We start from the raw sequence: 25,672 nt of genomic DNA on the forward strand, positions 1-25,672 counted from the left end.
TATCAACTAATAAAATATTTAACGTAGAAAAATAGTCACATAACATGATTTGTTTATATGTGCTACAAATAAAGTTTTACTATATCAATTAACAAAATATTTAGTGCATGAGAATAGTCATAAAACATGATTTGCATAATTAAAGATAGGAAAAAGACAGGAAATAGGACTAATTAGTAAAGCAATTAACAAAACGTAGATGTTTACTCTTTCTTTTGATCACATAAAGTTAATTTGAGATAATTAGTTACTTAATTATTTCTCCTATCACTATACCTTCGAAGAAATTTGATAATTCATTGATTTTAAAAATTGTTAACTTTGAATATCAATGGATGAAAAACATGGCTAGTGCAACTTTCATCATATATGTAAGTCCCACTATTATCTCATGTCTTTATTTTCTTTCAACCTAGTTAGTAATTAGTAATTTGTTCTACCATTTATTTAGACAAAAAATCACTTACATATGGAGCATTAAATATAAATATTGCTATGAATGATAGGACGTTAATTTTCTCTCTTGTAAACAGACAAAAAGTTACTTATATATGGTTTAATTGTTTGCATTTCCTTTCTGAGAAAAAGCCCAAAAATATTCTTTTAACTTTAAAAAAAAGACTCAAAAAAAAAAAAAAAATTAAAAAATTGGTATATTTGAATATAAAAAGTGAGTAGTAATATTTAATTTTAGATAGATGACTAAAAATAAAATTCAGCCATGTAACTAAAGATGGAGGGAGTAACAATTAATCATGTTAGATGGTTAGCATGTTTTTTTTGTACTTACAGATAGATCCATTATTGTCCTTTAATTAGATATAATAATTCCAGTAATGATGCTTAGTACTCGATTCATATAACAGGGATCAAAATGAAAATAAACCTATAATACATGGACTAAAATTGTTATTTTCCACTAAAGCGATATATGCAATTGTGGAGAAGAAAATTGTTGCTAAATGACTAATATTTCAAAAACAAAAAATTAAAGATAGCCACTTAGGAAAGTTAAGCTTTCTAATAAAGAAAGAAAAAGAATAATATGGCACTAGCCAAACTAATTACACTAACGGGCACATCTTTTTCTTCTTTATAATATATATAAAAACGTTTTAGTAGCTACGTTTTTTATCACTCGTTTGATATAATAAATAGGTGAAGGAGGATAGACACTTCTCAACCCAAACAAAAGAAAAGAAAATTAAACAAGGTAAAAATAATCCATAATATGGCTGTTTACAAACAAGTTAGTTTCCTTGGTAAGATTTCCCTTTCTCTTTTCTTCTCTTTAGTTTCTTTTTTTAGGCATAAACAATAAGTGTTAGTATGTTTTTTCATTTCCCTTTCTCCTTATTATATTTGTTGTAGGATTATTGTTACTTGTAAGTGCAGTGGAACATGTTGATGCTAGGGTTTGTACTAAAGAATGTGGTAATTCTTGACACCTAATTTGATCCTCCCCGATAAGATTAATTTTCGAGCTTCTTAATTTTCAATGATTTGGAATAATTAGTTTTACAAAACTCAAAAAGACAAATAAATTATTTTCTAAGTTTTAAGGCAATTTTAGTCATTTTTATAATTTTTAAAACAATATAATATTTTTATATAAATTTTGTATGTAATTGTTACATTTCTTACGAGCATTCAAAAATCACAAAAAAAGAAGAAGGGGATGTTACTTGTTTAAAATGTTTTGATAGTTATCTCACTTAATATTAGTTAATATTCCCGAATTAGTTATTTTTATCTGGTTAAGATTAAGAAGCCCGTTAATTAATTAATTTAATTCATCGTGTTTAAATTCTAGCCGGATACACTAAATTAACTCAATTCGGCTATGTTTTAAATTTTATATGGCCATAATTGCAATCCATTTAGTCATTTTATATTACAATTCTAGCCAATTTTAACCTCACCTTAATTCAATTTTTCGACCAAAATTAGGTCAGTCGATCCATCAGCCCATTCCATTTTTCCAGTCCACTCAATTTCCTATTCTAATTCTAACCAACCCAGCCTCTTTCAATTCCAAAAAATACCAAAAACAAATGACCCAGACCCGTATTTTTTTTCTTCCAGAACAGCAGCCAGCGCTGCAAACCAGAAACGACACCCAGAGACCCAAAAATTCCAGCAACGCGTGGACGACCAGCCGACCCTTGTACGCGCCTCACGCGAGAACACGCAACAGCGAGTTCACAGAAGCCACAGCGACGTCTTCACAGCAGCAACGGCGATAGACGGAAAGCAAAATCCCAACGTCTTCTTCCTCAGGCTGGTAGGATCTTGTACAACTTTTCCGCGATTTCAGCTGCTGCTTCGTCCTTGGGGCTGTGGGATGGAGCCACGTTGCGCCCAAGGACGGGTGAATCAATCCGGAGCGTCGATTCGCCCTTTCCCCTTTCGGAATTGGGCGAAATTGCAAAGAAACGATGTTTACCCCGAATGGTGAAAGTTTTGGAGTTCAAATTTCGAAATGGTCCCTTGCCTATCTGGGATTTTTTTCACCCTCTTCCCTCCCAAACTCGAAACCCTAGTGATTCCCTTCTATATATATTTGCTTTTGTTAGTTGCAGAGGGGGGATTTTTGAAGGAGGAAATTTTTTCAATCGGAAAATTTTGAGTCAAGGGAAAGGATAGGAGACAGTGAATACATAAATATCTTTGAAACCTATAATAGATACAAAAATCGCCAGGTATTCTAAAGAGAATCTCGTCTTCCAGCTTCTTCTTCTTCTGAACCCTACCCTCTTGCTGCCCGCCGGAATTCTCTGAGTTGCTGGTGGTAAAACAGAATTCTCCAGCCCGTCCCGTCCCAGTTCCGCGGCCTGCAGTAAGGTGAACAACTCGTAGTCCCTTTGTTTCGCTTTAAGTTCGTTATGTTGGTTTGATGTAGTCTTTGTAGAGTCTAATATGAGGATTCTAATATGAGCCTGCGTGATGTGTTTAGTATGATGTTATTCCCTTCATCTTATTTTCTGAAATGAGTGATCGTGTGTCCGTTTTCAAGATGGCCTAATGATCATTTGAGCTCGTATCTTTGCCCGTACTCTTCTTAAATTTGTGGCTGTTTTGCTCGTCTTAAGTCTGTGTCGTTTCTTCATTGTTTGTTCTTCTCTATTTGTGCTCATGCTCATGTTCTGATTAAGTGTTAAACTCCATTGCTCTTGTTTTCATTTCCTGAAACTCATTTTAGTTAGTTTTTTTCATCCATATCGGTATATATCCAGATTCATTTCGTGCCAAGATGTTGAGGTATTCTTGTGTTTGCAGATTTCTTTCTTCGATACGAGATCCATGTTCTGTTTCTTCTACTATTCTTGCCTATCCGATTTTATTTCCTATTCTTTAGAGGTCACCCGTGGTTAGCTTAAATGTGTTGTTTCCAGGAAGTATGTGTTTTTTTTCTTCCAAATCTCGGATGAGTTTTTTCCCAGTTTTCTTGAAATTAGGCTCTGGATTGGTATTGTTCGTCTTTATGCAAATTCTCTTCCTTAGTCGCTTTAGAGTTTGTTTAATGTTGTTCATTAAAATCTTAGTAGTTTCGATTTGCTTATTTGTTGGCGTAAGTTCGAAGTTTTCTAGATAATCGTACTATTGTATATTCATTTTACTGTCTTGTCACTATATGTTAATTATCATGCTCAAAGTAACCTATCCTTATCATATTTGGTTTCATGGGTTGATTTGTCTTTTCCCCTGGAAGCATGAGCTGTTTGAGATCTTATTGTGTTGAGCCATTTTTTATTCGATGTCTCTTTTTCGTATTAAATTGCCAATTAATGGTACTTACGCATTCCTTTTGTTTTCTGATGCATGTGATCTATTGGCGAGTCTTTTGGGACTTAGGCCTTTACCCTTGCATTACTAAGGGGCCATTAAGGCCTGATATCCTCTCTTCCTCGAGTCAGCCAGCATGAAATTGGAATACAGTCGAAATGCATTACAGGTTCAAAAATGGCGACATACAGATTCTGAAAAAATGCTGAAATAAGGCCCAAATTTGAAATTACAACAAATCTTCAAAGGCAAAATGGGCCTAAAGACCCCAAAGAAATTCCAACAACAGGTTCAAGCGAAAATGGGCCCAAAAGGTCCAAAGGAATGGTCCAGCAGCTGGTTTTTGAATTAAATAGGCCTAAACTTACGTTTTGGGTATTAGTATTTAGGACAGGTTCATGAATTTGGGCCAAAGGCCCAAATTTGACATTCTCTCCCTTATATTTATTTTTTGTTGTGTTGACTAACTCTTTCGTGTTTGGTTATTATTTAATTAAATCCCCCAAGAGAAATCATTTCTTCTTTTCTCACGCTTAATTTAAATATATTCATATTTTTTACTTATCACTTAATTTTGCTTATATTCTTTTAATTTGACTTGCACTTTACGAATTATTTCCCTTTAGAAAATTTTTTCCTTTAGTTCATCTCCCTTTGAATAATTAAAATGAGAAATAAAAATAAAAATAAAAATATAATAATAATAGTAATAAATAAATAAGTTTAAAACAAATGAGGTTTTTTCTTACTTAGTTAAAATTTCAAAAATTAATCAAAGTCGTTATGAGTTCTTTTACTTAGTTAAAATTTCAAAAATTAACCAAAGTCGTTATGAGTTCTTTTACTTAGTTAGAATTTCAAAATTAGTCAAAGTCATTTTTAGTCAAATCACTGGTCAACCGCAAGTTAGCGGGCATTCCGATGGCCTAACACCTTCTCGGAATGTACATTGAATTTCGAACCCTTTTATTTTCAACTGATTTTATTTGTTTAAATCTTTTGAAAACCTTACACTTTTTTCTTGATTTTTACTAAAAAAAAATAAGTGGCGACTCTATTCTTTTGGAAATTCTATTTCTCTTAAACCATAAGTTTAATCGATTTTTTGAAAACTAGTCATTTTTTCTTTTATTTACCTTTTCGAATAAAACAGTAATCTTGGCTATGGGATATGCCCACGTTCAGAAGGAAGTCCGAAAAATCTCATATGCTCCAATTGTTGTGCAGGCTTTTCTAGGTTGCAATTATTATAGTGCTATTGGGACTTTCATATGCAAAGGACAATATGACCCAAGAAACCCAAAAGCTTGCCACCGAAATTGTGATCCGTATATTGCTTTTACAAAATGCCTCAGTTCAGAAGGACTGACTATAATTAAACCCACGGAATGCACCACATGTTGCACGGGGTACAAGGGTTGCTACTATTTTGGTAAAGACGGCAAGTTTGTTTGTGAAGGAAAGAGTATAGATTGAACCCAAGGCATGTGTCATGACCCGAGTCTACACCCTGGATGTGGCCGGTACGTACTCAAGAATCATTGTTGGTCCCCAAGCGAACCCTCATCCTGGCTGACTACAAGCGGAAGACTAACTTAAGCATGCAAAAGCTTAAAACTGAAATAAAAGTTCATGAACTCAACTTTACAAATCTTTAACTCAAAAGAAAACTCTGTATAATAAAATATATACAACTTGCCATAAAAAGGCATCTTTAGTCTTCAAAACATTTAACAAAATAAATGAAAAGACTTCTGAAACTCTATTGTCTATCTATGAAGCCTCTAACTGATAAAGATGGAAATCGGGACAAGACCCACGACCTCCTAACAACTGATATAACTGAAAGGTAAATGAAATCCTCCGAAAACAAAGAGGCTCACCATAGCTAACTCGAACTCCGGGATGTGTCAACGAATCTCCTGTTGATGATCCTGAATACCTGTGTCTGCATCATGAGAAGATGCAGGCTAAATGGCTCAGTACGTGGAATGAAATTTGCGCTGAAAATAACATGTTTGGCGTGTGGGTGAACAAACCCAACACTATGGAAGCTTACATACCTCTTAGGAATCAAACCCATGGCGACAATCCGCAACAACTCTCAAGAATTTCGACGAACGTTTTGCTCCTTTCTCTTTTCTCTTCTTCTTTTCTCTTCTTGAACTCTCAACTAAAACCCTAGGCGTAAACTAGGATTATAAAACTGAACCTAATAGGATTAGACCCTTAAAATATTACTAAAAACGAATTAAATCTGATTGAGTAAGGAAAAGACCAAAATGCCCCTCTAAAACCCGGTTTTGACTTTCCTTAACTGGACATCCTAACTTCAAAAGGCCATATCTCACTCATACAAACTCGAAACTGAGAAAACTCGGTGGCGTTGGAATGATAATTCAAATTTCTTTCCTACGGTATCTGGTAGCACACCTAACTCATCATAAGCTAGGAGTTATGGTCGTTTGAAGTCGATCCAAAACTCATACTTAAGCATAACTTGCAAAATTTCAGATTTTGCTATTTCCAATTTAATTCTTTTTGGAACTCAATGTGCTACATCTAGTGACCTGACCTTAATACTTAAGAAATTTTAATTCCTTAGTGAAATTTCACTCCCTACGAAGAACGGTTCGAGTCTTAGTTCGAAAAAAATTTCTGGGGTGTTACAACATGTACCCTGGAGTGTGACTCTAGAGATACATGACTTGTCCATCTTCTGGATTGACCAAACTTTATCAAGTTTGTGTTAATTGTTGCACCGCATGAGATGGTTGCAAACTCTATGGACATGATGGATCTTTAATTTGTACTGGGGAGCCTCAGAGCTATATATCTACAACATAAGGAATCATCAATAATATGTGTTACGTTGTAGTTTTTAATTAATGTATGAAATAAAAACATGCACACAATGACATGCTAATCACTATAATGTGGGCATCAAAGTAGTGTGTTATGTGTAACTACTTATTATTTGAATAAGAGAAAAAGATCATCCATATGTGTCTTTATAATTTTTTAACGAATCAGATGCCTAAATTTATTTACTTTTTAAATAAATTACCTTTGGGATTAGCTAGGTAGATCCTTACCAGTTCATATCTTAAGTAAAAAGCTTTACACGAGGTGGAATATGATCGTTTCCTCTATGTGGAATAATGACAATGAAAGTTTCATCCTTGTAAAAAGGTTATATAAGATATCCCTATCTATAAAAGATGATAATAATTACACGTATAGTAGGCTCCTATGAATCATGTCTGGAAATTAAAGTGTCCTTTCCTAACTATAATTTTGATATTCGGAAAACCATGCATCTTGATTATACATTCTTCAATTTAACTTTAACTTGTTTCGATAAAGAAAAGATTTCAAGTGAAAAAACCTCCAAGTTTCTCCTTCACTACTCTTGTATTGGCTAGTGCGTGCATTAGCCACACTATTTACTTCTCCAAAATAAAATGAGTAATCTGAAAATTGCCATATTTCATAATCTTCCTTACTTACGTAATAATGTTAGGATTGAATATAAATATTCTTATCAGACATCATATTATGTTACAAGTTATTTTATTTTTTTTAAAAAATTAAATTTGGACTCAGGGTCCCTTTATTAAACAACCCAAAAGGGCCAATATTTTCATAAACAAAATGATTCCTGGTCGGTCCAAAAGTGGCCAGACCAGGCATTTTTAATAAAAGTCCCCTTCAGCTGGGTTTCCAAAAATGTTCTTTCAACTTCCATTTTCACTTGTCCCTTCTTCCTTGCTCCTTCCGCCTCCTTGCAGGCATGAATAAACATTCATCCTCAAGCATTTGTGACCTGTTGTTCACATAAGCTTTCAAACGTTTGTCCTCCCTCTTTCTTGAATTGTTTTCCTTTCCTGCCAGCTGACTGTGACTGTTGTAGGTGTACTGTCCGGTTGGAATGTCGGAGATCTCGTCGAACTCGATATTGAGTATAGGTCTTCCCTGATCTACCCGCATCCCTTGCTTCCTCTTTTCTATTCTTTTCATCTAACTGTGATTCTTGTTGTAGGTGAAGCCGAATACGAGGAAATGACTTCTCCTGAATTTCATCCATCAGATTCCTTGCTAAGTGCTTCAACAATATCAAATTTGGTCCCTTTACTCTCACTTTTCCTGGTCCTTGTAACCCATTTTGCTTGCTGACGTAGCTTAGTCCTAAGAGTAATTCCTTGACAACACTTTTGCTCCAGTTAATTCTAGAATATACCTTGTTTATATAGCTGTGGAACTTTAAATCGTCACTGTAACTAAGCATGCTACCCATTGTTGTCTATGTTTATTCTTCTTGATTTGATACGAACTGAAGGGATCTGATGTTTGTCCATATTAAGAATTTTTCTTCCCAGGCTTGGTAATTGATTAAAGCTTAAGAATACCTGTTTTCCTTCTTTGTTAATTGCTGTATTTGCTACAAAGTCTGCTAGCTGATTTGCCTCTCTGAAAATATGTTGCACATTTACATTGATTTGTGTCACCATTTCATGTATGTCTTCCATTTTTTCCGCAAACTCCCATGGTATTTTCCAATTCTTAACAATCATGTTCTTTAAAATCAATGAATCTGTATCCATATGAACGTTACTCATCCTCTGACTGATGCAATACTTTAAAGCTTCCCACACTGCTCTAACCTCTGCCTCCATGTTGGTTGCCTCCCCTATGCTCTGTGTCTCTGCATATATGAGATCTCCTCCACTATTTCGTATACAAAAACCATAAGCACTCTGACCTGGGTTTCCTTTACTAGCTCCATCCGTGTTGCAAGTAACCCAGCCCTCTCTTGGCATCTTCCACCTCACCAGTAGATAATGTATGTTGGGCTGATATCTTTGAAGTATATCCACCATTTCTGACCAATGGTGTGACATCCTTTTGATCCATGGAATTTGATCCTTATTAATTGATGTATTGCCAATTGATATTGATAATACATAGAACTATAAGTGATCATCTTCCCATGTTTTATAACATTTCTTCTCTTCCATAATTCCCACATTATGATTGCAGGGACTGCCTTTAGTATCTGATCTAATTTGTGTGACATCTTGTGCTCCCACCATCTATAAATGGTTTGCTTTAAATTTTCAGTTACGCTGAGACCTACACAAGAAGCAAACTGCTTCCATAGCTTTTGGGCTATGGGAGCTGTTAGTAAAAGATGAGACATCGTCTCCAATTGACCCTCTTCACAACAGTAACATTTTGAGACCACTTGTATCCTCATCCTCTTTAAATTATCATCTGTGGCTATTCTCCCCCTCCATACCCTCCATAAGAAAAAACCAATCTTAAATGGCAAACCTTTTACCCACATATAATTGCTCCATTCATTCACTGACAGTTTTCTTCTCATGTTATTATAGGCTGATTTGACAGTGAAATCCCCTTTAGTGCTATGCATCCACCATGCCTTGTCGGTGCTGCCTTCCTTGAGAATGGGCCTGATGTTCATTGTTATATGTTGTACCATTTCCTCTGAAATCACTGATCTTAGCTTGTCTTCATTCCACTCATCATTTATGATAAAATCCTTTACCTTCAATTCCTCATCTTGTGCGAGCTCTCCTTCAGTAAAGTATAATGCTCCTTGCCTGGTCCAATCATCAAACCAGAAACTAGAATTTCCTGCCTTGATTTGCCACCATATATCATGTTCTACCTCCTTCCTGATCTTAATCATCTTCTTCCAAACCTGTGAGGCTCCTGAACTGTTTACAATTAGCGGATGCATTTTCTTGCAGTACTTATTCCACATGTATTCAGCCCATAAAGAGTTTATGGATACTCTAAAGTTCCACCAGAGCTTAGCAAACAAGGCCTTATTTATATCCTGAATCTGCCTAAATCCAATTCCACCTTCCTCGTTTGGAAGACACATATCCCTCCATGCCACCCAATGTTTACCTTTAACTCCTTCAATATTTCCCCAAAAGAATTTAGCAAAAATTTGATGGATTTGCTCCATGACTTTCTTGGTTGGATTCATAGCTGATAACAAGTATATTGGCAATGACTGAAGTACATGATTGACAAGCACCTGCTTACCTCCAAATGATAGGAATTTATTATGCCATGGGAAAATTCTCTTAGCAACTTTCCTAATCAAGTCTTCAAAATACCCAGAGTTGCTCCTCCCATAAAATACTGGACAACCCAAATACAGAAAAGGAAAATTTCCTTGTCTTATCCCCGTTAACCTCCTCAGTCTAATTGCCACAATCAGAGGTGTTTTCTCATGAAGATAGAAGCAACTCTTAGATTTATTAATCATTTGACCTGAAGTACTTTCATACTCTTTTAGCACCTGCATCATTTTGATCACTGATCTTCTTTCCCCAGAGCAAAAAAGGATAGTATCATCTGCGTATGATAGATGATTAATCTTAGGACTCCACTTTGGCAAACCATATCCCTTAAAATCTACATCCCCATGTAAGCTGTTGAGTCCTCTTGCTAGGACCTCTGCTGCAATAATGAAAAGGGTAGGGATAGAGGATCTCCCTGCTTCAGTCCTCTCGACGATCTGAAAAGACCATGTGCCCTACCATTAATTAGAATTGAATACCAGTTGTTGGACATAATCCTCCCATATCATATCAATAATTATTTCAGAGAAACCAAATCTTCTCATCACTTTAGTTAAGAATATCCATGAAACTCTGTCATATGCCTTGGCCATATCCAGTTTCACAACCACGTTAACATTTTTGTTCCTCATATTCATATCTCTAATTATTTCTTGTGCCAACAACACATTCTCAGTGATACTTCTGCCCTTCACAAAACCTGACTGGGTTGGAGAAATTATCTTGGGTAAGACCAGCAGAATTCTTTCATGAATCACTCGTGAAATGATCTTATTCAAAACGTTACTAAGACTTATAGGTCTTAGATCTGAGAAGCTTCGTACTGATTCTTTCTTGGGTAGTAATACTATGTTGGTATGAGTAACAAATTTTGTCAGCTCCTGACCGCAGAAAAAAGCTCTTACCAACTTAGTAGCATCATCCCCTATGATCTCCTAACAACATTGAAAGAAATGCCCTGTAAACCCATCCGGCCCACAAGCACTGCTCCCATTTAATGCAAAGACCACTTTTTTCACTTCATCCTGATCTGGCAGCCTACTCATTGAATCATTTTCGTCGTCTGATATACTCTTTGGAATGTGGTCAATCATGGCATAGTCCGTTTCCAACATTTCCGCACGAAATTGTTCTTCAAAAAATCCCACAGCCGCTAGACCAATCTGTTCATTTGTCTGCAACGTAATTTCTTGGTCAGTCACTATTTCATCAATATGCAACTTCTTCCTTTTCCCTTTAACATACGAATGGAAAATTTTCGTATTTCTGTCCCCATCTGAAAACCATTTCATCCCTGCCTTTTGCCTCCAGAAATCTTCTTCAACTTGCAAATATTTCTTCAAATCTGCTTCTACTTTGCTCAATTCTGCCCGGTTGCTGGCAGATGGTTGTATTTCCAATTGTATTTCCTTCACCCTTATCATATCTTCTATGGTGGCAATTTGTTGAAAAACGTTTCCATAGGCAGATTTGCTCCACATTGACAGTGCTTTCTTAACTCTCTTCATTTTAGCATGGAACTCTATAAAAGGGTTCCCAACAAAGTCCACACTCCAATTATCTGCCACAACTTGCTTAAAATGTTTGTGCTTGCTCCAAAAATTCAAGAATCTAAAGGGCTTTATGAACACATCTTCTCTTGAGCTACTAGTCATATGCAAAGGTGCATGGTCAGACCCCTGTCTGATAAGATAATGCACCTCAGATGTTGGGAAAAGATCCATAAATTCCTGATTCACAAGAATCCTGTCCAACCTTTTAAAAATACAATCCTCCTCAATTCGCCCATTCCACCATGTGTATTTACTCCCTGATGTGCGCACCTCTGTTAACGCACATGCATTGATACAAGATGCAAACTCCAAAGCTTCATTTTGAGTGAATGCAAGGCCTCCTAGTTTTTCTTCCTCATTAAGAATAACATTGAAATCTCCTCCAACTACCCATGGACATTGTTGACTTCTTGCTAACTCCTCCAATTCCTCCCATAATTCTAATCTATCCAATGCATTACATCTCGCATACACAACTGTGATTATAAAAAAATTACTTTCTATTTTGAACTTAATGGTTATTTGTTGGACTGTATCGAGAAGAATGTTGCCTTCCCAAATTGTCCTCCAAAAAAACCAAATCTTTCCAGAACTGTTCACCCCCGCATGCTCAAAACCTAATTTCCTTTTGTAATCATCCAACTCAGATGGATTTTGAAATGGTTCGAGCTATGAATGAATATATGTGTCTTTTGTTTAAGTCCATTAATCTCTCAAATGATTTTTGAGTATTAATCGACCTAATATTCCAGAAGAGTATTTTTTCAATCATTGATCACTATTAGACGCCCTCTCCCTGCTGCTCCTTGTTTGTACCTTTAAAGGAATTGTTTTTTGCCTTTTCTTACTCTATTTTTCAAGCTGTTGGTATGCCTTGGTGATAAATCGCCCGCTTTGCTAATTTGTTGAATATTGTATTCTAGCTCTTCATCCTCCTCAAGGTCCTTTCTTTGCTGCAAAACATCATCATCATCATCTATTAAGTCTGGACCTCTCCTTATTACAGATTCCACCTCATCCCTATGATTTTCGTTCTCCGAGTTCAGACCTTGTTCAAGCACGTCACGTGATACACAATCAGTACCGTCCTTTTCTTTTTCGTAGTTGTTCTCCTCATTGTTATACTTTGTTGACACAACTTCGTCATTACCCCTTTCAATCACATACTCACCCATTTTCCTTCCTGGAGAACTATCCACAATGTCACCTGATTTTGCTATATTTTTCTTTTCGGCATGACTGTTCTCTTCTGCCTGCTCAGTATCTATTATGCCATCCTGAAACTTGGATCTCTTGTCCTTGTTAGCACTCATTTGAACACCAGGAGTGTCTACATTTGTATCCACAACATTCAAATCACCTTTCTCCACCTCCTTCCTTTGCTCTTATTTATCTTTTGCCAACAAGTTAAATTTATTTCCAGTAATTATTCCAACCCTGTTCCATACCTTCTCTGGTTGTTTAGGTCGGTTTCCTCCTCATTTTTTGTGTCTTTGATCTACAAACCTTCTTCTCTATTGGGTTGTTGTATGTTTCCCACTTTTGTTGCGTCTTCCACCGCTGTTCTCCTAGCAATAGGATTCTTCTCTGTTCTGTCGTTTTCCTTCCTTTCAACTTGTCCTGTTTTCTCTTTTGGATATAATTCAGGATGCACAACAAAACATTGTTCCTCATTGTGTCCCTGAATCATAAATTTATGCTAGAAAGGTATGAAAAAGAACATTGCTGCATATGTCGTTGCCTGCCCGGTGTGTCAACGCAATAAATCTGAACATTTAAGTCCCGCAGGATTGTTACAACCTCTCCAACTTCCAATTCAGATCTGGTCAGACATCTCCATGGATTTTATTGATGGCTTGCCCAAGTCTTGGGGGAAGTCAGTCTTGTTTGTAGTAGTGGATCGGTTCTCAAAATATGCTCATTTCATACCATTGGCTCACCCATACACAGCAGCTCGTGTGGCTCAGGTATTTTTTGAGCAGATTGTTCGCTTGCATGGGATACCTGAAACTATTACTTGTGATAGAGATGTGGTTTTTACTAGCACTTTTTGGAAGGAACTTTTTCGCTTGAATGGTACTAAACTACAATTCTCATCTGCTTACCACCCACAAATAGATGGGTAAACATAGGTCGTTAACTGTACTCTTGAAATGTATCTTCTCTGCTTTGTTGGTACTTGTCCTCGAAAGTGGGTTGCTTGGGTCCCATGGACAGAATTTTGTTATAACACATCTTTTCATTCGGCATTGCAAACCACACCCTTCAAGGTTGTTTATGGTCGTGACCCACCTCGTTTGCTTTCATATGTGCCTGGGACCACTCGGGTAGAAACTGTTGAACAGGTATTGCTGGAACGTGATCACATCTTGGGTGAAATCCGATTTCGATTACAAACAGCACAACAACGAATGAAGGAATATTATGATAAGGGCCATCGTGACATCGAATTTTCTCCAGGGTCACTTGTCTGGCTTCGTTTACATCCTTACAGGCAGCGCTCCATGCGGCTGAGTATTCACAATAAACTGTCCCCCAAATTTTATGGTCCATTTTCAATCTTACGGCGAATTGGACAGGTTGTATATAAGTTGGATTTGCCAAATGACAGTCGACTTCATAACATTTTTCATGTTTCGCTTTTGAAGGCATTCAAAGGATACCAACTCCCACCTATTACAGAGCTACCAGCACTAGAGGACGGCCGAGTAGTTCCTTTTCCTGCTGTCATTCGAGCTCGTTTAAACCATGGTACAAAGGAGATTCTTATACAATGGTCGGGTATGACAGAGGATGAAGCGACCTGGAAGGATGTAGACTGTTTTAAGCAGGCTTATCCATCGTTTGAGCTTGAGGACAAGCTCTTTCAGCATGAGGGGGTAATGTTGTGGACGCATTTGTGGGCAAGACATATGTGCGACAGAGAGCCAAATAACTTGATTTAATTATAACGCTAGTAGTTTATTATTATTCTAGAATAGGAAGAATTTAATTATATTATTAGTAGTTTTCTTATTAGTTTAGAATAGGATTTATGTTTCCTAGTTCCATAAGACTTCCTATTATTGTAAGAAGACTCCTATTTAAAGGAGGATTTGAGGAATAAGAAGTACGCAGACTTTAATCAGAAACAAGAGATAGGAGTTCTCTCTTCCATTGAACTCTAAGGTTTCAGCTTCCCTTTGATGAGCTGAATTCATATACAAAAATAGGTCGATCTAGGAATTCGAACAAAAGCAAGGGAAAATCAAAGGCAGTTGAATTTGATTTCCCTGTTCATCGTCCTATGACTCGATCCTTCTCTAAGAATTCTAACAATTTGGTATCAGAGCCTAACACAATGCGCGATGAGATCAGTTCTCGATTTCAAGGAGAACATACCATTACAAAAACCCTAATGGACTCTAAAATTGTAGCAATGGAACAATGCCTCATCGAAAGAATTGTCCAAGTCATCCAAGAACAATTGTCTAGATTGGAAATTGACTCCACAAAACTAAGAACCCACAAACCTGAGTCAAATAGTGCCCAGACAACTAGCAGATCAGCAATTCCTGCTACAAAAGGCAATACACCACCTACTTATAATGGCACCAATAATCCATTAATTCGAACACATCGTTGTGAATTTTTTTTTGAAATAAATCAACATACAAGGATAGCAAAAAAGATTGGTGTGGCTGGATTTCTCAGAATACAATTTGCTAGAAACGAAAGATTGTCAATTTTTTGTGAAAGGAAATATATATGGAAATATACTGTATATTAATTTAGTTATGATTAAAACGTGGCCTGAATTGAATCATCATACTCAATTCATTTTTTCAAATGCATATTAGGATTAACATTTATTTTTATTTTTTAAAGAGAAAAGACATAAAGTGAATAGTTTATGTGTGTTTTTGACACTTATCTCTTTATTTTTATTACTTTTATTTTGATTTCACCTTAAATTTCACTTCACCTTCCATCCCACCCCACCCACGCTCACTTCAAGCTGTCTTCCTCCCTCCATTTTCTTTCCTTCTTTCTTCTTCTTCTTCTTCTTCTTCTTCACCTCTCACTCCCATCCTTCCCCACGCACGTCAAGTTGTGTCCCTCTTTTCTTCTTCTTCAATTAAATTTCATCCGTTCTATGATTTTTTTTTTTTAAAGAATCATATTATTTTTTAAACTTTGTTGGTTAGTGATAACAAAATTAATTATTTTTCTAAGAAAAGTCAAATTTTTGAAGGTATCATCAATTAATTTATCTTCTGTTCATATAACTTCAAAATTAAAAATAATAATTTTGAAAGAATCAATAAATTCCTGTCACACCCCTTTTTTTGCCTAGCGGTTAAAGGTTTTTTCAATTTAAGTGACGTTATTGATTAGGGATTTTTTTTTCAGAGTCGCCACTTGGAATTGAGTTATGGTGTTCCAAGTGACCTTTTTTTTTTTTTTTATCCTTGATCAAAAGGAAATGACTCTTTATTTTGGTCTGCGAACTAAAAATTCAGGTAAGGAATTCTGTTGATCGAGGGTAAGATATTAGGCATCCCTCGAGTCCCGTGATTCTAGCACGGCCGCTTTTATTGACTTATAGTTATCTTAAATTATTTTTGGGATACATTATTACATCCCATTATTTGTTTGCATTTTTTATTGTTGAACTTTTTTTGGTCTTAACCTAGATGCGTAACTGCATTCTTGGTCTTGACATTTAGAGGTATAATTGTCTTCTTTGCATCGCACTTAATAATTTGTGTGTAAGTCTCTACTTTAAATCAATGAAAGTTAATTATATTATTTGACAAGGTGCGTCACCACATCCTTGAGTTTATTTTTTAACTTCTCAATGAAGATGTGTAACCACATTCTTAATTGAAACAAATATTTTTAATGTGCCTAAAACTCACCTAGTATTAAAACTAGTACTCCAATTTTTTTGAATTCATGACAACTAATCTTTTTGTTCTCTTATTATATTAATCAATGCTATTTTTAATCAAATTAGTCACCATATCCATGGATTCAACCAACCTAAAATGGAATAAATTCAAGTTCACATAACTTATTTGTTTGCTCATTGGGTAATGACCCATTTATCCAAAAATACATAAATTAAAATAGATAATTGACATCAAAATTAAGCTACAACAATACCATAAAAATAGTGGCTTAGGCATAACAAAATTGAATAACAACAAAAAAAAATCCTTACATAATAATAGAATTTTATTCATCTTTTAGAGATATGCATTAAGATATAATAAAAATATAACTCAAAAGGTCAATATTCATTTCAATCAAATTATGAATGAAACAAAACTATAAGAAAACTTATCACATAATTACATCAAACTCCATAAATAAATTAAAGAGATAAGGTAAAGTTGAATCTTAAATGAAGAAATAAGAACCGCAAAATTTTGATCGACACAAATCTATTTTTGGTGTGGATGTGTATTGTATTTTTGTTTCCATGTGATGTAGTAGTTGGAAGGAAATTACAATGTTTGGATCTTGTTTTCTATTTTTCTGTACGTATGTCTGTCTCTTTGGCTGCTGATTTTTTTCCTTTTTTTTTTGGATGGTGTAGTGTAGTATATGTAGGATAGAGGTGTGTGGGTGTACGTGGGAGTGGGTTGAGTATAGGTTGAGGAGAATAGGGGTAATGGGGTGAGGGTAGTGGGGTAGTGTATAGGTATATATAAATATAAATATAAAATATAAAATATAATAATAAAAATATTAACTAATTATTTTAACCTAATATAATTATAAGAAAATTAAGTTAAATAGTTAATTAAACATATAATTAAGAAACACTAGTTTATTTATTAAATTTAAATTAAAAGAAAAAAAATATTTTTGTATTTTTACATTTCTTTTAAAAAAAGAATTGAAAATGACTTAAAATGTGATTTCAACTTTTGTGACTTTCAAATCATTTAGAATAAACTTAATAAAATAAGATAAAAATTAAAATATTTAATTTAAATTTTAAAAAATATTTAAACACTAAAAATGGTGTAAAACCTTAAATTCGATCAAAAATTACGTATCTACAGTTTGCCTCTCTTTGACTAGAAACACGAAGAGTTTTCAGACAAAGAAGTAGACAATGCGACAAGTTTTGACCGGACTCTTATTTGAAAGAAGAATATGCGGCCGAGTCCTTGATTTGGACATCCTACATATCCCGAGTTATAAGGGAATCAAGTCACATGTAGTTCAAGGAGATGAGGTGATCATGAGTTGGAAGTTAAGTGAGTTTCCATCGAGGCTCCAGATCATGGCTCCTATCCTTACATAAAAAAATGAAAGCTAATAGTCAAAAGGAAAATAAAAGTACAAGCTCTTACCTATGTAGCTTCTCTTGAGTCTTAACTTTTAGATATCATGATCTTGAATTGGATTCGAGGCTTAACTTGCCACTTAGAGTGAGCTTTTGACACTCTTCAAAATGACAATTTGAAAATGTTCTTGAATGACTGCATGTTTTCTTGATCTCAGTAGTTGAATAGAAATAGAAGTCAGGAAGTCAGGCTGCTATATGAATTGAAGAAACTGATTCTAGCTATCATGGGTTGATCATTCTGAAAAGAGTTGAAACTTTGTTCTACCAGGTGTTATTTCTCCACATCAAGCGGGATTTGTGCAGGGGAGAAGCGTAGCAGAGAATGTGTTACTAGTGCAGGAGATAATATCAGAAATTCAAAAAAGAGGAAAAACACCCAACATGGTCATTAAATTGGATATGACAAGGCTTATGATAGAGTTGAATGGTTGTTTTTAACCAACATCCTAAGAAGGATGGGGTTTAGGGACAAACTCATTGATATAGTGTACAGACTAATTAACAATAATTGGTATTCTATCCTTATTAATGGTCAACCGAGAGGTTTCTTTAAATCCTCAAGGGGACTAAAGCAGGGGGACCCTTTCTCTCCCACTCTCTTTATTCTGGTGGCGGAAGTAATGTCAAGATCTCTTAATGCTTTGATGAGGAATAAAGAGTTCAAAAGATTTGGTATGCCTAGAGGAAGCCTCAAATTAAATCATTTGGCGTTTGCGGATGATATGATCATTTTATGTAAGGCAGATGTGGGGACAATGAGAATAATAAGTGACACGTAGAAGAAAGATGAAGAGGTTTTGGGGCAAAAGGTAAATAAAGGTAAATCATTTGGCGTTTGCGGATGATATGATCATACAATGCAAGAAGGTGAATCAGTGGTAGCAGAGGTGGCTACTGGAATTTTGAGACAGGATTTTCCTTTTACATATTTGGGTTGTCCGATATTTTATAAAAGGAAACAAAAAGCTTACTATAAGCACATGATCCAAAGGATAGGAGGAAAGATACAGGGTTGGAAAGGCAAATTGTTATCTTATGGGGGCAGAGCAATTTTGATAAAAACACGTGCTTCAAAGTACTCCAATTCACTGTTTATCAGTTATGAACCCTCCAAATAATGTTCTTAACCAAGTACAACAAATGTTAGCTCAATTTTTTTAGAGCAGTTGCATTGGAAGGAGAGGTCGACATTGGAGTAAATGGAGTAATCTATGCCTACCAGAGAAGGAAGGAGGACTAGGTTTCAGACTAATGCATGACTTATTTATGGCGTTGTTCTGTAAATTATGGTGGAATTTCATAACCAAGAAAATATTATGGAGTGAATACATGAGGAATAAATATTGTAGAAACAAGTCCTAATCTTGCTATGTGGAAAGTTGGAGGTGGGGGTTCCCAAGTTTGGAAGAAAATGTTGCAAACAAGAGACCTCATAGAACATCAAATTTTGTGGCAAATCAGAAAGGGATCAACATCTTTTTGGCATGATAATTGAACTGGACTGGGAGATTTGTATACCATTACTGGAGAAAATTTTGAATGGGATGACAATATTAAAAGGATGGATCAGGTAGTTCATCGGGGAGAGTGGGATGTGCAGACTCTGATGGCAATCATTCCAACTGAACTGGTTGAGTATTTCATCGGCAATATCAAACCTCCAAGAGGAAAGAATGAGAAAGATATATCATGTTGGATGTTGGATACTAAAGGGAATTTATCAGTCAAAACAACTTGGAATTATATTAGACATAAGGAGGAATCTAATAGAATTCACAAGTGGATATGGACAAAGGGAATCCCTTTCAAAATGGCTTTTATGATGTAGAGGTTGTGACAATTTAAGGTACCAGTGGATGATAGATTGAGAAGATGGGGCCTACAGGGTCCATCGAGATGCTGGTGCTGCGACAACCCTAATCATCATATATTTCTCAGATCGAACATTGCTAACAGTACATAATCCTATTTTTGCTTTTGTGCAGGTCTATCTATAACATGATTGCAGCTGAGGGAGGTGATAATGTTGTGGTGGGGAGCAAATGCCAAAAAAGACATGAAACCATACTATAGAGCTATTCCAAGCTTTATAATATGGGAGTTGTGGAATAGGAGAAACAAAATGAAGCACGAGAGGAAGAACATCTCGTTGGCTAGAATTATCCATAATGTTACCAGGAACATGTTCATGTTGATCAAGGTTCGAAGACCTAAGATGATATGCTAGGGAAACTGGCCAATAATGCTAAAAGAACTGGAAGGGTACTGTGCAAATGTGAAGGTCACTCAAATAAAATGGAAATTTCCCTTAGAAGGATGGATAAAATATAACACTGATGGAGCGTCAAGAGGTAACCCAGGTTTAAGTTCTTATGTATTTTGTTTAAGGGATGAGAAAGGGGACTTAATTCATGCAGAAGGGGCTAGCATAAACAACACTACAAATGCAGTGGCAGAAGCTAAAGCTATACTAAAAGCAAGTAAACATTGTAAGCAAGCACTTTATAACAAGATCATCATTCAAACAAATTTTATGCTATTGTATAAAGTACTAGGGGGACAACGAGAATCACCATGGATAATCAGAGACATGATAGAGGAAATCAAGACGAATTTGGTAAACATACAACACATAATTCAACATGTTATGAGGGAAGGAAATCAACTTGCGGACTATATAGAAAATTAGGCAATAGAGCATGGAAATTGCATATATACAGGATTTGCAAGACTAGAACCAATGGAAAGAAGGATATTAAACAGTGATAAGATACAGAGCCCATATCTACGAATATCATCAATGAGGGATAAGGGGGGAGGAAAGGATACAACATAGATGCGTTGCATTTACAAGATGTACAGCAGATCTAGTAAATATTACAAGTATGAAATGCAAGATAGTCTTGTTTTTGGATCGGAGTAAACTTGGAAGACAATGGAGCAGAGTAAACCTTGCAAGTCGTTCAAGCATCATATACAGAAAGAAGACAAAGAAATCGTTAGTTTGAAGATGGAGTTGGAAAAAGAAGAAAGAAATGGGTCTCACACAGTAAAGAAGCCTGCCATTAGCAGAGAAGATCCATAAACAAAACATCACAAGCATAAGCCAGCGTATCAGAGAACACAATTGCGCCCGAACGGGTTAGATACAATAAGGAGGAGAACTGCCCAACAAACAAAAAGACAATTACTTACTATTGATAAATGAGCAACGAAGGAACAAGAGGCAAATCTTACAAATTGATTTCTCACATCAGGAGAAGATGGAAAGATTTTTTAGATCATAGCAGGAGAAACTTAATTTAGGTGTGGAGGTTTGTTGGTGTAACACCCCAGAAAATTTTTGAACTAACACTCGAACCGTTCTTCGTAGTGAGTGAGATTTTACCAAGGAATTTAAAATTTCTTAAGTGTTAAGGTCACTAGATGTAGCACCTTGAGTTTCAAAAAGAATTAAATTGGAAATAGCAAAATCTGAAATTTTGCAAGATATGCTTAAGTATGAGTTTTGGGTCGACTTCAAACGACCATAATTCCTAGCTCAGAATGAATTAGGTGTGCTACCAGATACCGTAGGGAAGATATTTGAATTATCTTTCCAACGCCACTGAGTTTGTTAAGTTTCGAGGTCGGATGAGTGAGATATGACCTTTGAAGTTAGGCTGTCCAGTTAAGGAAAGTTAGCCGAAAATAAAGAGGGGTATTTTGGTCTTTTCCTTACCCAACCAGATTTAATTCGTTTTTAATAATATTTCAAGGGTCTAATCCTATTAGGTTCAGTTTTATAATCCTAAAATACACCTAGGGTTTTAGTTGAGAATTCAAGAAGAGAAAAGAAGAAGAGAAAAGAGGAGAAAAGAGAAAGGATGAAAGCGTTCGTCGAGATTCTTGCATCTTGTTGCGGATTTTCGCCATGGGTTTAATCCCTAAGAGGTATGTAAGCTTACATAGTGTTGGGTTCTTTCACCCACACGCCAATCATGATTTATTCAGCGTAATTGCGTTCTTGAAATTTATGGATTTAAGTTCTTGATGAGTTCTTGATAAGTGTTCTTGAAGTTTATTAAGTTTTGAAGTAAAATTCTGCTTAGGTCAACTTTAAATGACCATATCTCTTAGAATATTAAGAGTTACGTGAGCCATAACCTATCCAATTAAAGGTAATTGAATCTACTTTCCAACCCCACCAGTTTCACGTCAATCCAATATCTGAGTAAAAAGTTATGACTATTTTAGTAACCTATACAGTGCTGTTACGAATTAGCCGACGGGAAAATATTGAAAATAATTGTTTCTTTGTCTTTTTACCTCCAAGAAAACAATCAACGAATTTCTTGACTAATTAAAAAGCTCAAAACAGTCAGATTTACATCTACACTCATGAAAATCATAATTTTTGGCTATAGAGATTTTAATAAACTAACTCGAGAATCTCAAGAAAGGTCTTCTTGATTGTTTACCTTCAAGCTAGGGTTTCAAGACTTCTAATCAAGTTCTTCTTCAAAATTCTTAAAGATTATTCAAGATTCTTCAGGAATCTTGTTCTTCTAGGTATGTAAGGCTATTATAGTGTTGGACTAGTTCGTCCTCACACCCTACATCTACTTTCAGATCAGTAAAAGAGTAATCTAGGATACTTTCCCTAGATTTGAGTATTCTTGAGATAAGTTGATTTTGAGTTCTTGAATTCACGTTTCTTTTAAAAGTTATATACCTAATTATCGAATAGCTATATTGTTATTGAGATCCTTCAGATCATGAATCATAACTCTTGAATTCATAATTCATAATTCATAATTCAAATTCAAGAGAGAGTTAAGAGTAGAGTTCAAGGAAGCCTTTGAGTTCAATTGTGAATCCTTTGAGATCAACTATCGATTTGAACTAAGTTTTGAGGAAGTAAGTCAGAGAATGAGAAGAGTCACATACATGAGTTTCATAATGTTATATAGACCTACGAGTCAAGTTGTTCATGCCCATAAATTCCGCATGAACTCTAGAAGTTGAGTATCTTTGAGAGGAGTAGTATCTTCAAGTTCTAAGTCTTAAGTATTGAGTTCCTAATCCCCTTTGAGATTATATTTCTAAACATGGGACTATTACATGTTACCCATAAAGTCTTTGAGTTGAATTGTTCATGCCCATAATTCCGCATGAATCCTATAAGTCGAGCAGTCTTGAGAAGAGAAGTATCTTTGAGTCCTTGAGTTGAGTCGTTCATGCTTATAATTCCGCACGAACCCTACGAGTTGAGCATTCTTGAAATTAGTAGTATCATTGAAGTTCTTGAGTTCCAAGTATTTGAGTTTTATCTATGGTTATTGAAAACCTTGCATTGAGTAGTTCATGTCCATAATTCGGTATGAACCATATTTTAAGAAGTCTTTTACAAACGTTTTAACTTTGTTTTAAGACTTAAGTTTTGAGTTCAGTAAAGAAGAATAAAGAGTAAAGTTTGAAGTCCTTTTCTTCAAAAGTATATGGGGACTAAGTATTCCTAAAGAGTTTATAAATGTTTTCACATTTAAATAAGAACGGAAACTGAGATTTCCAAAGGGCCTTCGGGCTAGTTTTCAGAAAAGAGTAATAGCTTTCTAAATGAAGCAAGTAGGGAAACTGAGATTTCCAAGATAGCCTTTGAGCTAAGTTTTTGAGCAATTATCTCAAATCAGCAGAAAGAAGTATGTTTTTAAAACATAAGAGCTAGTATATTTTGGGAGTAGTATTGAGCACCGATATGGGGGAGAGTTCAGACAACTCACAGCCCCCATAAACCATGTAGCCATCATGGGTAGAAAAGGGTCATACTTTTTAGATGAACCTTTTTCACATAGACTAGTGGATCCATTAGTAGTTCAGGTCCTATACCTTTGGCCGGGTATAGGATGCGCTGGCAGCGTGAGGTAGATCGCTGTATCATCACTATAGCTCTTATGTGATGGTTGTCGGTTAGAGAAACTCCCACATAAGTTATTGTATTTTTATATACATCAGTTTATTGTATTTTTATATACATTTCAGCGTTATGTTGTATCCTTGCATACACACAGATTTGACAGCATGTTTTTAAACAGTTTGTTTCTTTATATTGCACTTGTTTTAAATTGCTTTATATTGAAATGAGTTCAGTCATATTTAGTTGAGTATTCAAAGTTGAGTATCCAGAGTTGAGTATCCAGAGTCGAATATCATATCTTTGAGTCGAATATCATATCCTTGAGTTGAGTATCTAATCTCTGAGTTGAGTATCTTATCCTTGAGTACTTCTGAGTTGAGTAAGTTTGAGTAGTTTGGAGTATTCCTTGAGTTGAGTAAGATTGAAAACAGGCAAGTATGTTTCCTTTTTATCAAGTTTCAAGCTTATGTTTATGTTTTAGAATTCCCCTTACATGCTCGTACATTCCACGTACTGAGCCATTTGGCCTGCATCTTTTCATGATGCAGACACATGTATTCAGGATCATCAACAGGAGCTTCGTTGATACATCAGAGAGTTCGAGTTAGCTATGGTGAGCCTCCTTGGTTTCGGAGGATTTCATTTACCTTTCAGTTATATCAATTGTTAGGATGTCGTGGGTCTTGTCCCGATTTCCATCTTTATCAGTTAGAGGCTTCATAGATAGTCAGTATAGTTGAGAAGTCTGTATCATTTATTTTATTAAATGTTTTAAAGACTAAAGTTGCCTTTTTACGGCGAGTTGTATATATTTTATTATACACAGTTTTCTTTGGACTTAAAGTTTATATTTAAGTTTTATGAACTTTTATTTCAGTTTTTAAGCTTTGTATGCTTGAATCAGTTTTCCGCTTGTAGTCAGCCAGGATGAGGGTTCGCTTGGGGACCAGCAATGGTCTTCGAGTGCCGGCCACGTCCAGGGTGTAGGCTCGGGTCGTGACAGTTGGTCAGATGAGGAAGAAGCGGCGATTAATTAGGAAAACCTTGTCTAAAGGAAAATGTATTAGGAAACTAGGCTTTTTAGTTTGTTTTTTTATTTTTCCGTTTTTTGTCTAGTAGTTGGACTTGGGCAATAGGCCCAAGTGAGTTGTATGTTCTTTTCAATTAATAAAGGGAAAATTTTCAAAACAACAATATTTTAGCTTTTAGTGAGAGTCCTTAACAATAGTTACACTATTTATTTAAAATGACAATATTTTAGTTTGTTAAGGGATGGGTTATGTATTTATTTTATTTTGATTAATTTGAAAGAATACAAATAATTAATAACAGAATAGAGAAAATCATGGAACAGAAAATTTCAAAAAGGAAAAAAAGATTTTAAATATAAATCAGTTACGTTTTGAAGGAGCATATGTTGCCATTTTTTCTTCGAGCATTTTTTTGCCTTGTTCTTAAGAATTCCAAATTGTTTTTGCTAAAAATAGTTTTGTCATCCGAATCATTCAATTGATAATTTTCAAAGCTTCTTCGAGTTGAATTTGGCATATTGTTGAAATGGAGATTTTCAAAATTCACGACTATAATTTCGTCAGTTTCATTGAATTCAAGAAATTTCGACATCAAGTATTTTTGTTTTATTTGAATGCATACAATATTTTTGTATCTCATTATGTTAATGTAAACAGTATCAATATGAGATTTTTGTATCCCTTTTTTATGGATGTTTTGTATCCAAGTTATGATGTAGAACGAATGAAATTGTTTATTTTTTTTAGTTTGGAAGCTGTTTTTTTAATGCATACAATATTTTGTATCCCATTAAGTTAATGTAAATGGTAACAATATAGGGATAGAGTCAAAAAATTATGTGATATATTGAATAGAGTACAACTAGGGATTAAAAATCATAAAGTAATTAAGAATTGTATACCAATATTTGTTGCCTTGTAGTAAGTTCTGGATACAATTA

At 35.2% G+C, this 25,672-nt stretch overlaps 2 protein-coding genes and 1 pseudogene across 2 annotated transcripts in view; 1 reads left to right on the forward strand and 2 right to left on the reverse strand.

Annotated features, from left to right (window-relative positions):
• The window catches only part of LOC125824139 (aspartic protease inhibitor 10-like), a 112,346-nt gene that overhangs the window by 31,920 nt on the left and 54,754 nt on the right, over positions 1-25,672 (reverse strand). The gene's annotated exons all lie outside the window — the stretch shown is intronic.
• Positions 1,232-6,633, forward strand: LOC125824008 (proteinase inhibitor type-2-like; annotated as a pseudogene).
• LOC125824009 (uncharacterized) lies at positions 10,841-13,148 on the reverse strand. Its single transcript, XM_049503367.1, has 3 exons — positions 12,965-13,148; positions 12,307-12,788; positions 10,841-12,127 (listed from the first exon to the last, which is right to left on the reverse strand). Exons 1-3 carry the CDS (start codon positions 13,146-13,148, stop codon positions 10,841-10,843), a joined length of 1,953 nt encoding a protein of 650 aa, XP_049359324.1.

The sequence above is a fragment of the Solanum verrucosum genome, unplaced genomic scaffold (genome assembly GCF_900185275.1).
Source record: "Solanum verrucosum unplaced genomic scaffold, falcon-dt-bn FXZP01000088.1, whole genome shotgun sequence".
Classification (NCBI taxonomy): domain Eukaryota; kingdom Viridiplantae; phylum Streptophyta; class Magnoliopsida; order Solanales; family Solanaceae; genus Solanum; species Solanum verrucosum.

Coding starts and splice junctions, on each gene's coding strand:
- LOC125824009 (XM_049503367.1), bottom strand. CDS start 13,148: ATGATTCAGGGACACAATGAGGAACAATGTTTTGTTGTGCATCCTGAA. Junction 12,789..12,964: donor ACAACCCAATAGAGAAGAAG/GTTTGTAGATCA, acceptor ATACAAATGTAG/ACACTCCTGGTGTTCAAATG. Junction 12,128..12,306: donor CCAACAGCTTGAAAAATAGA/GTAAGAAAAGGC, acceptor ATTCATTCATAG/CTCGAACCATTTCAAAATCC.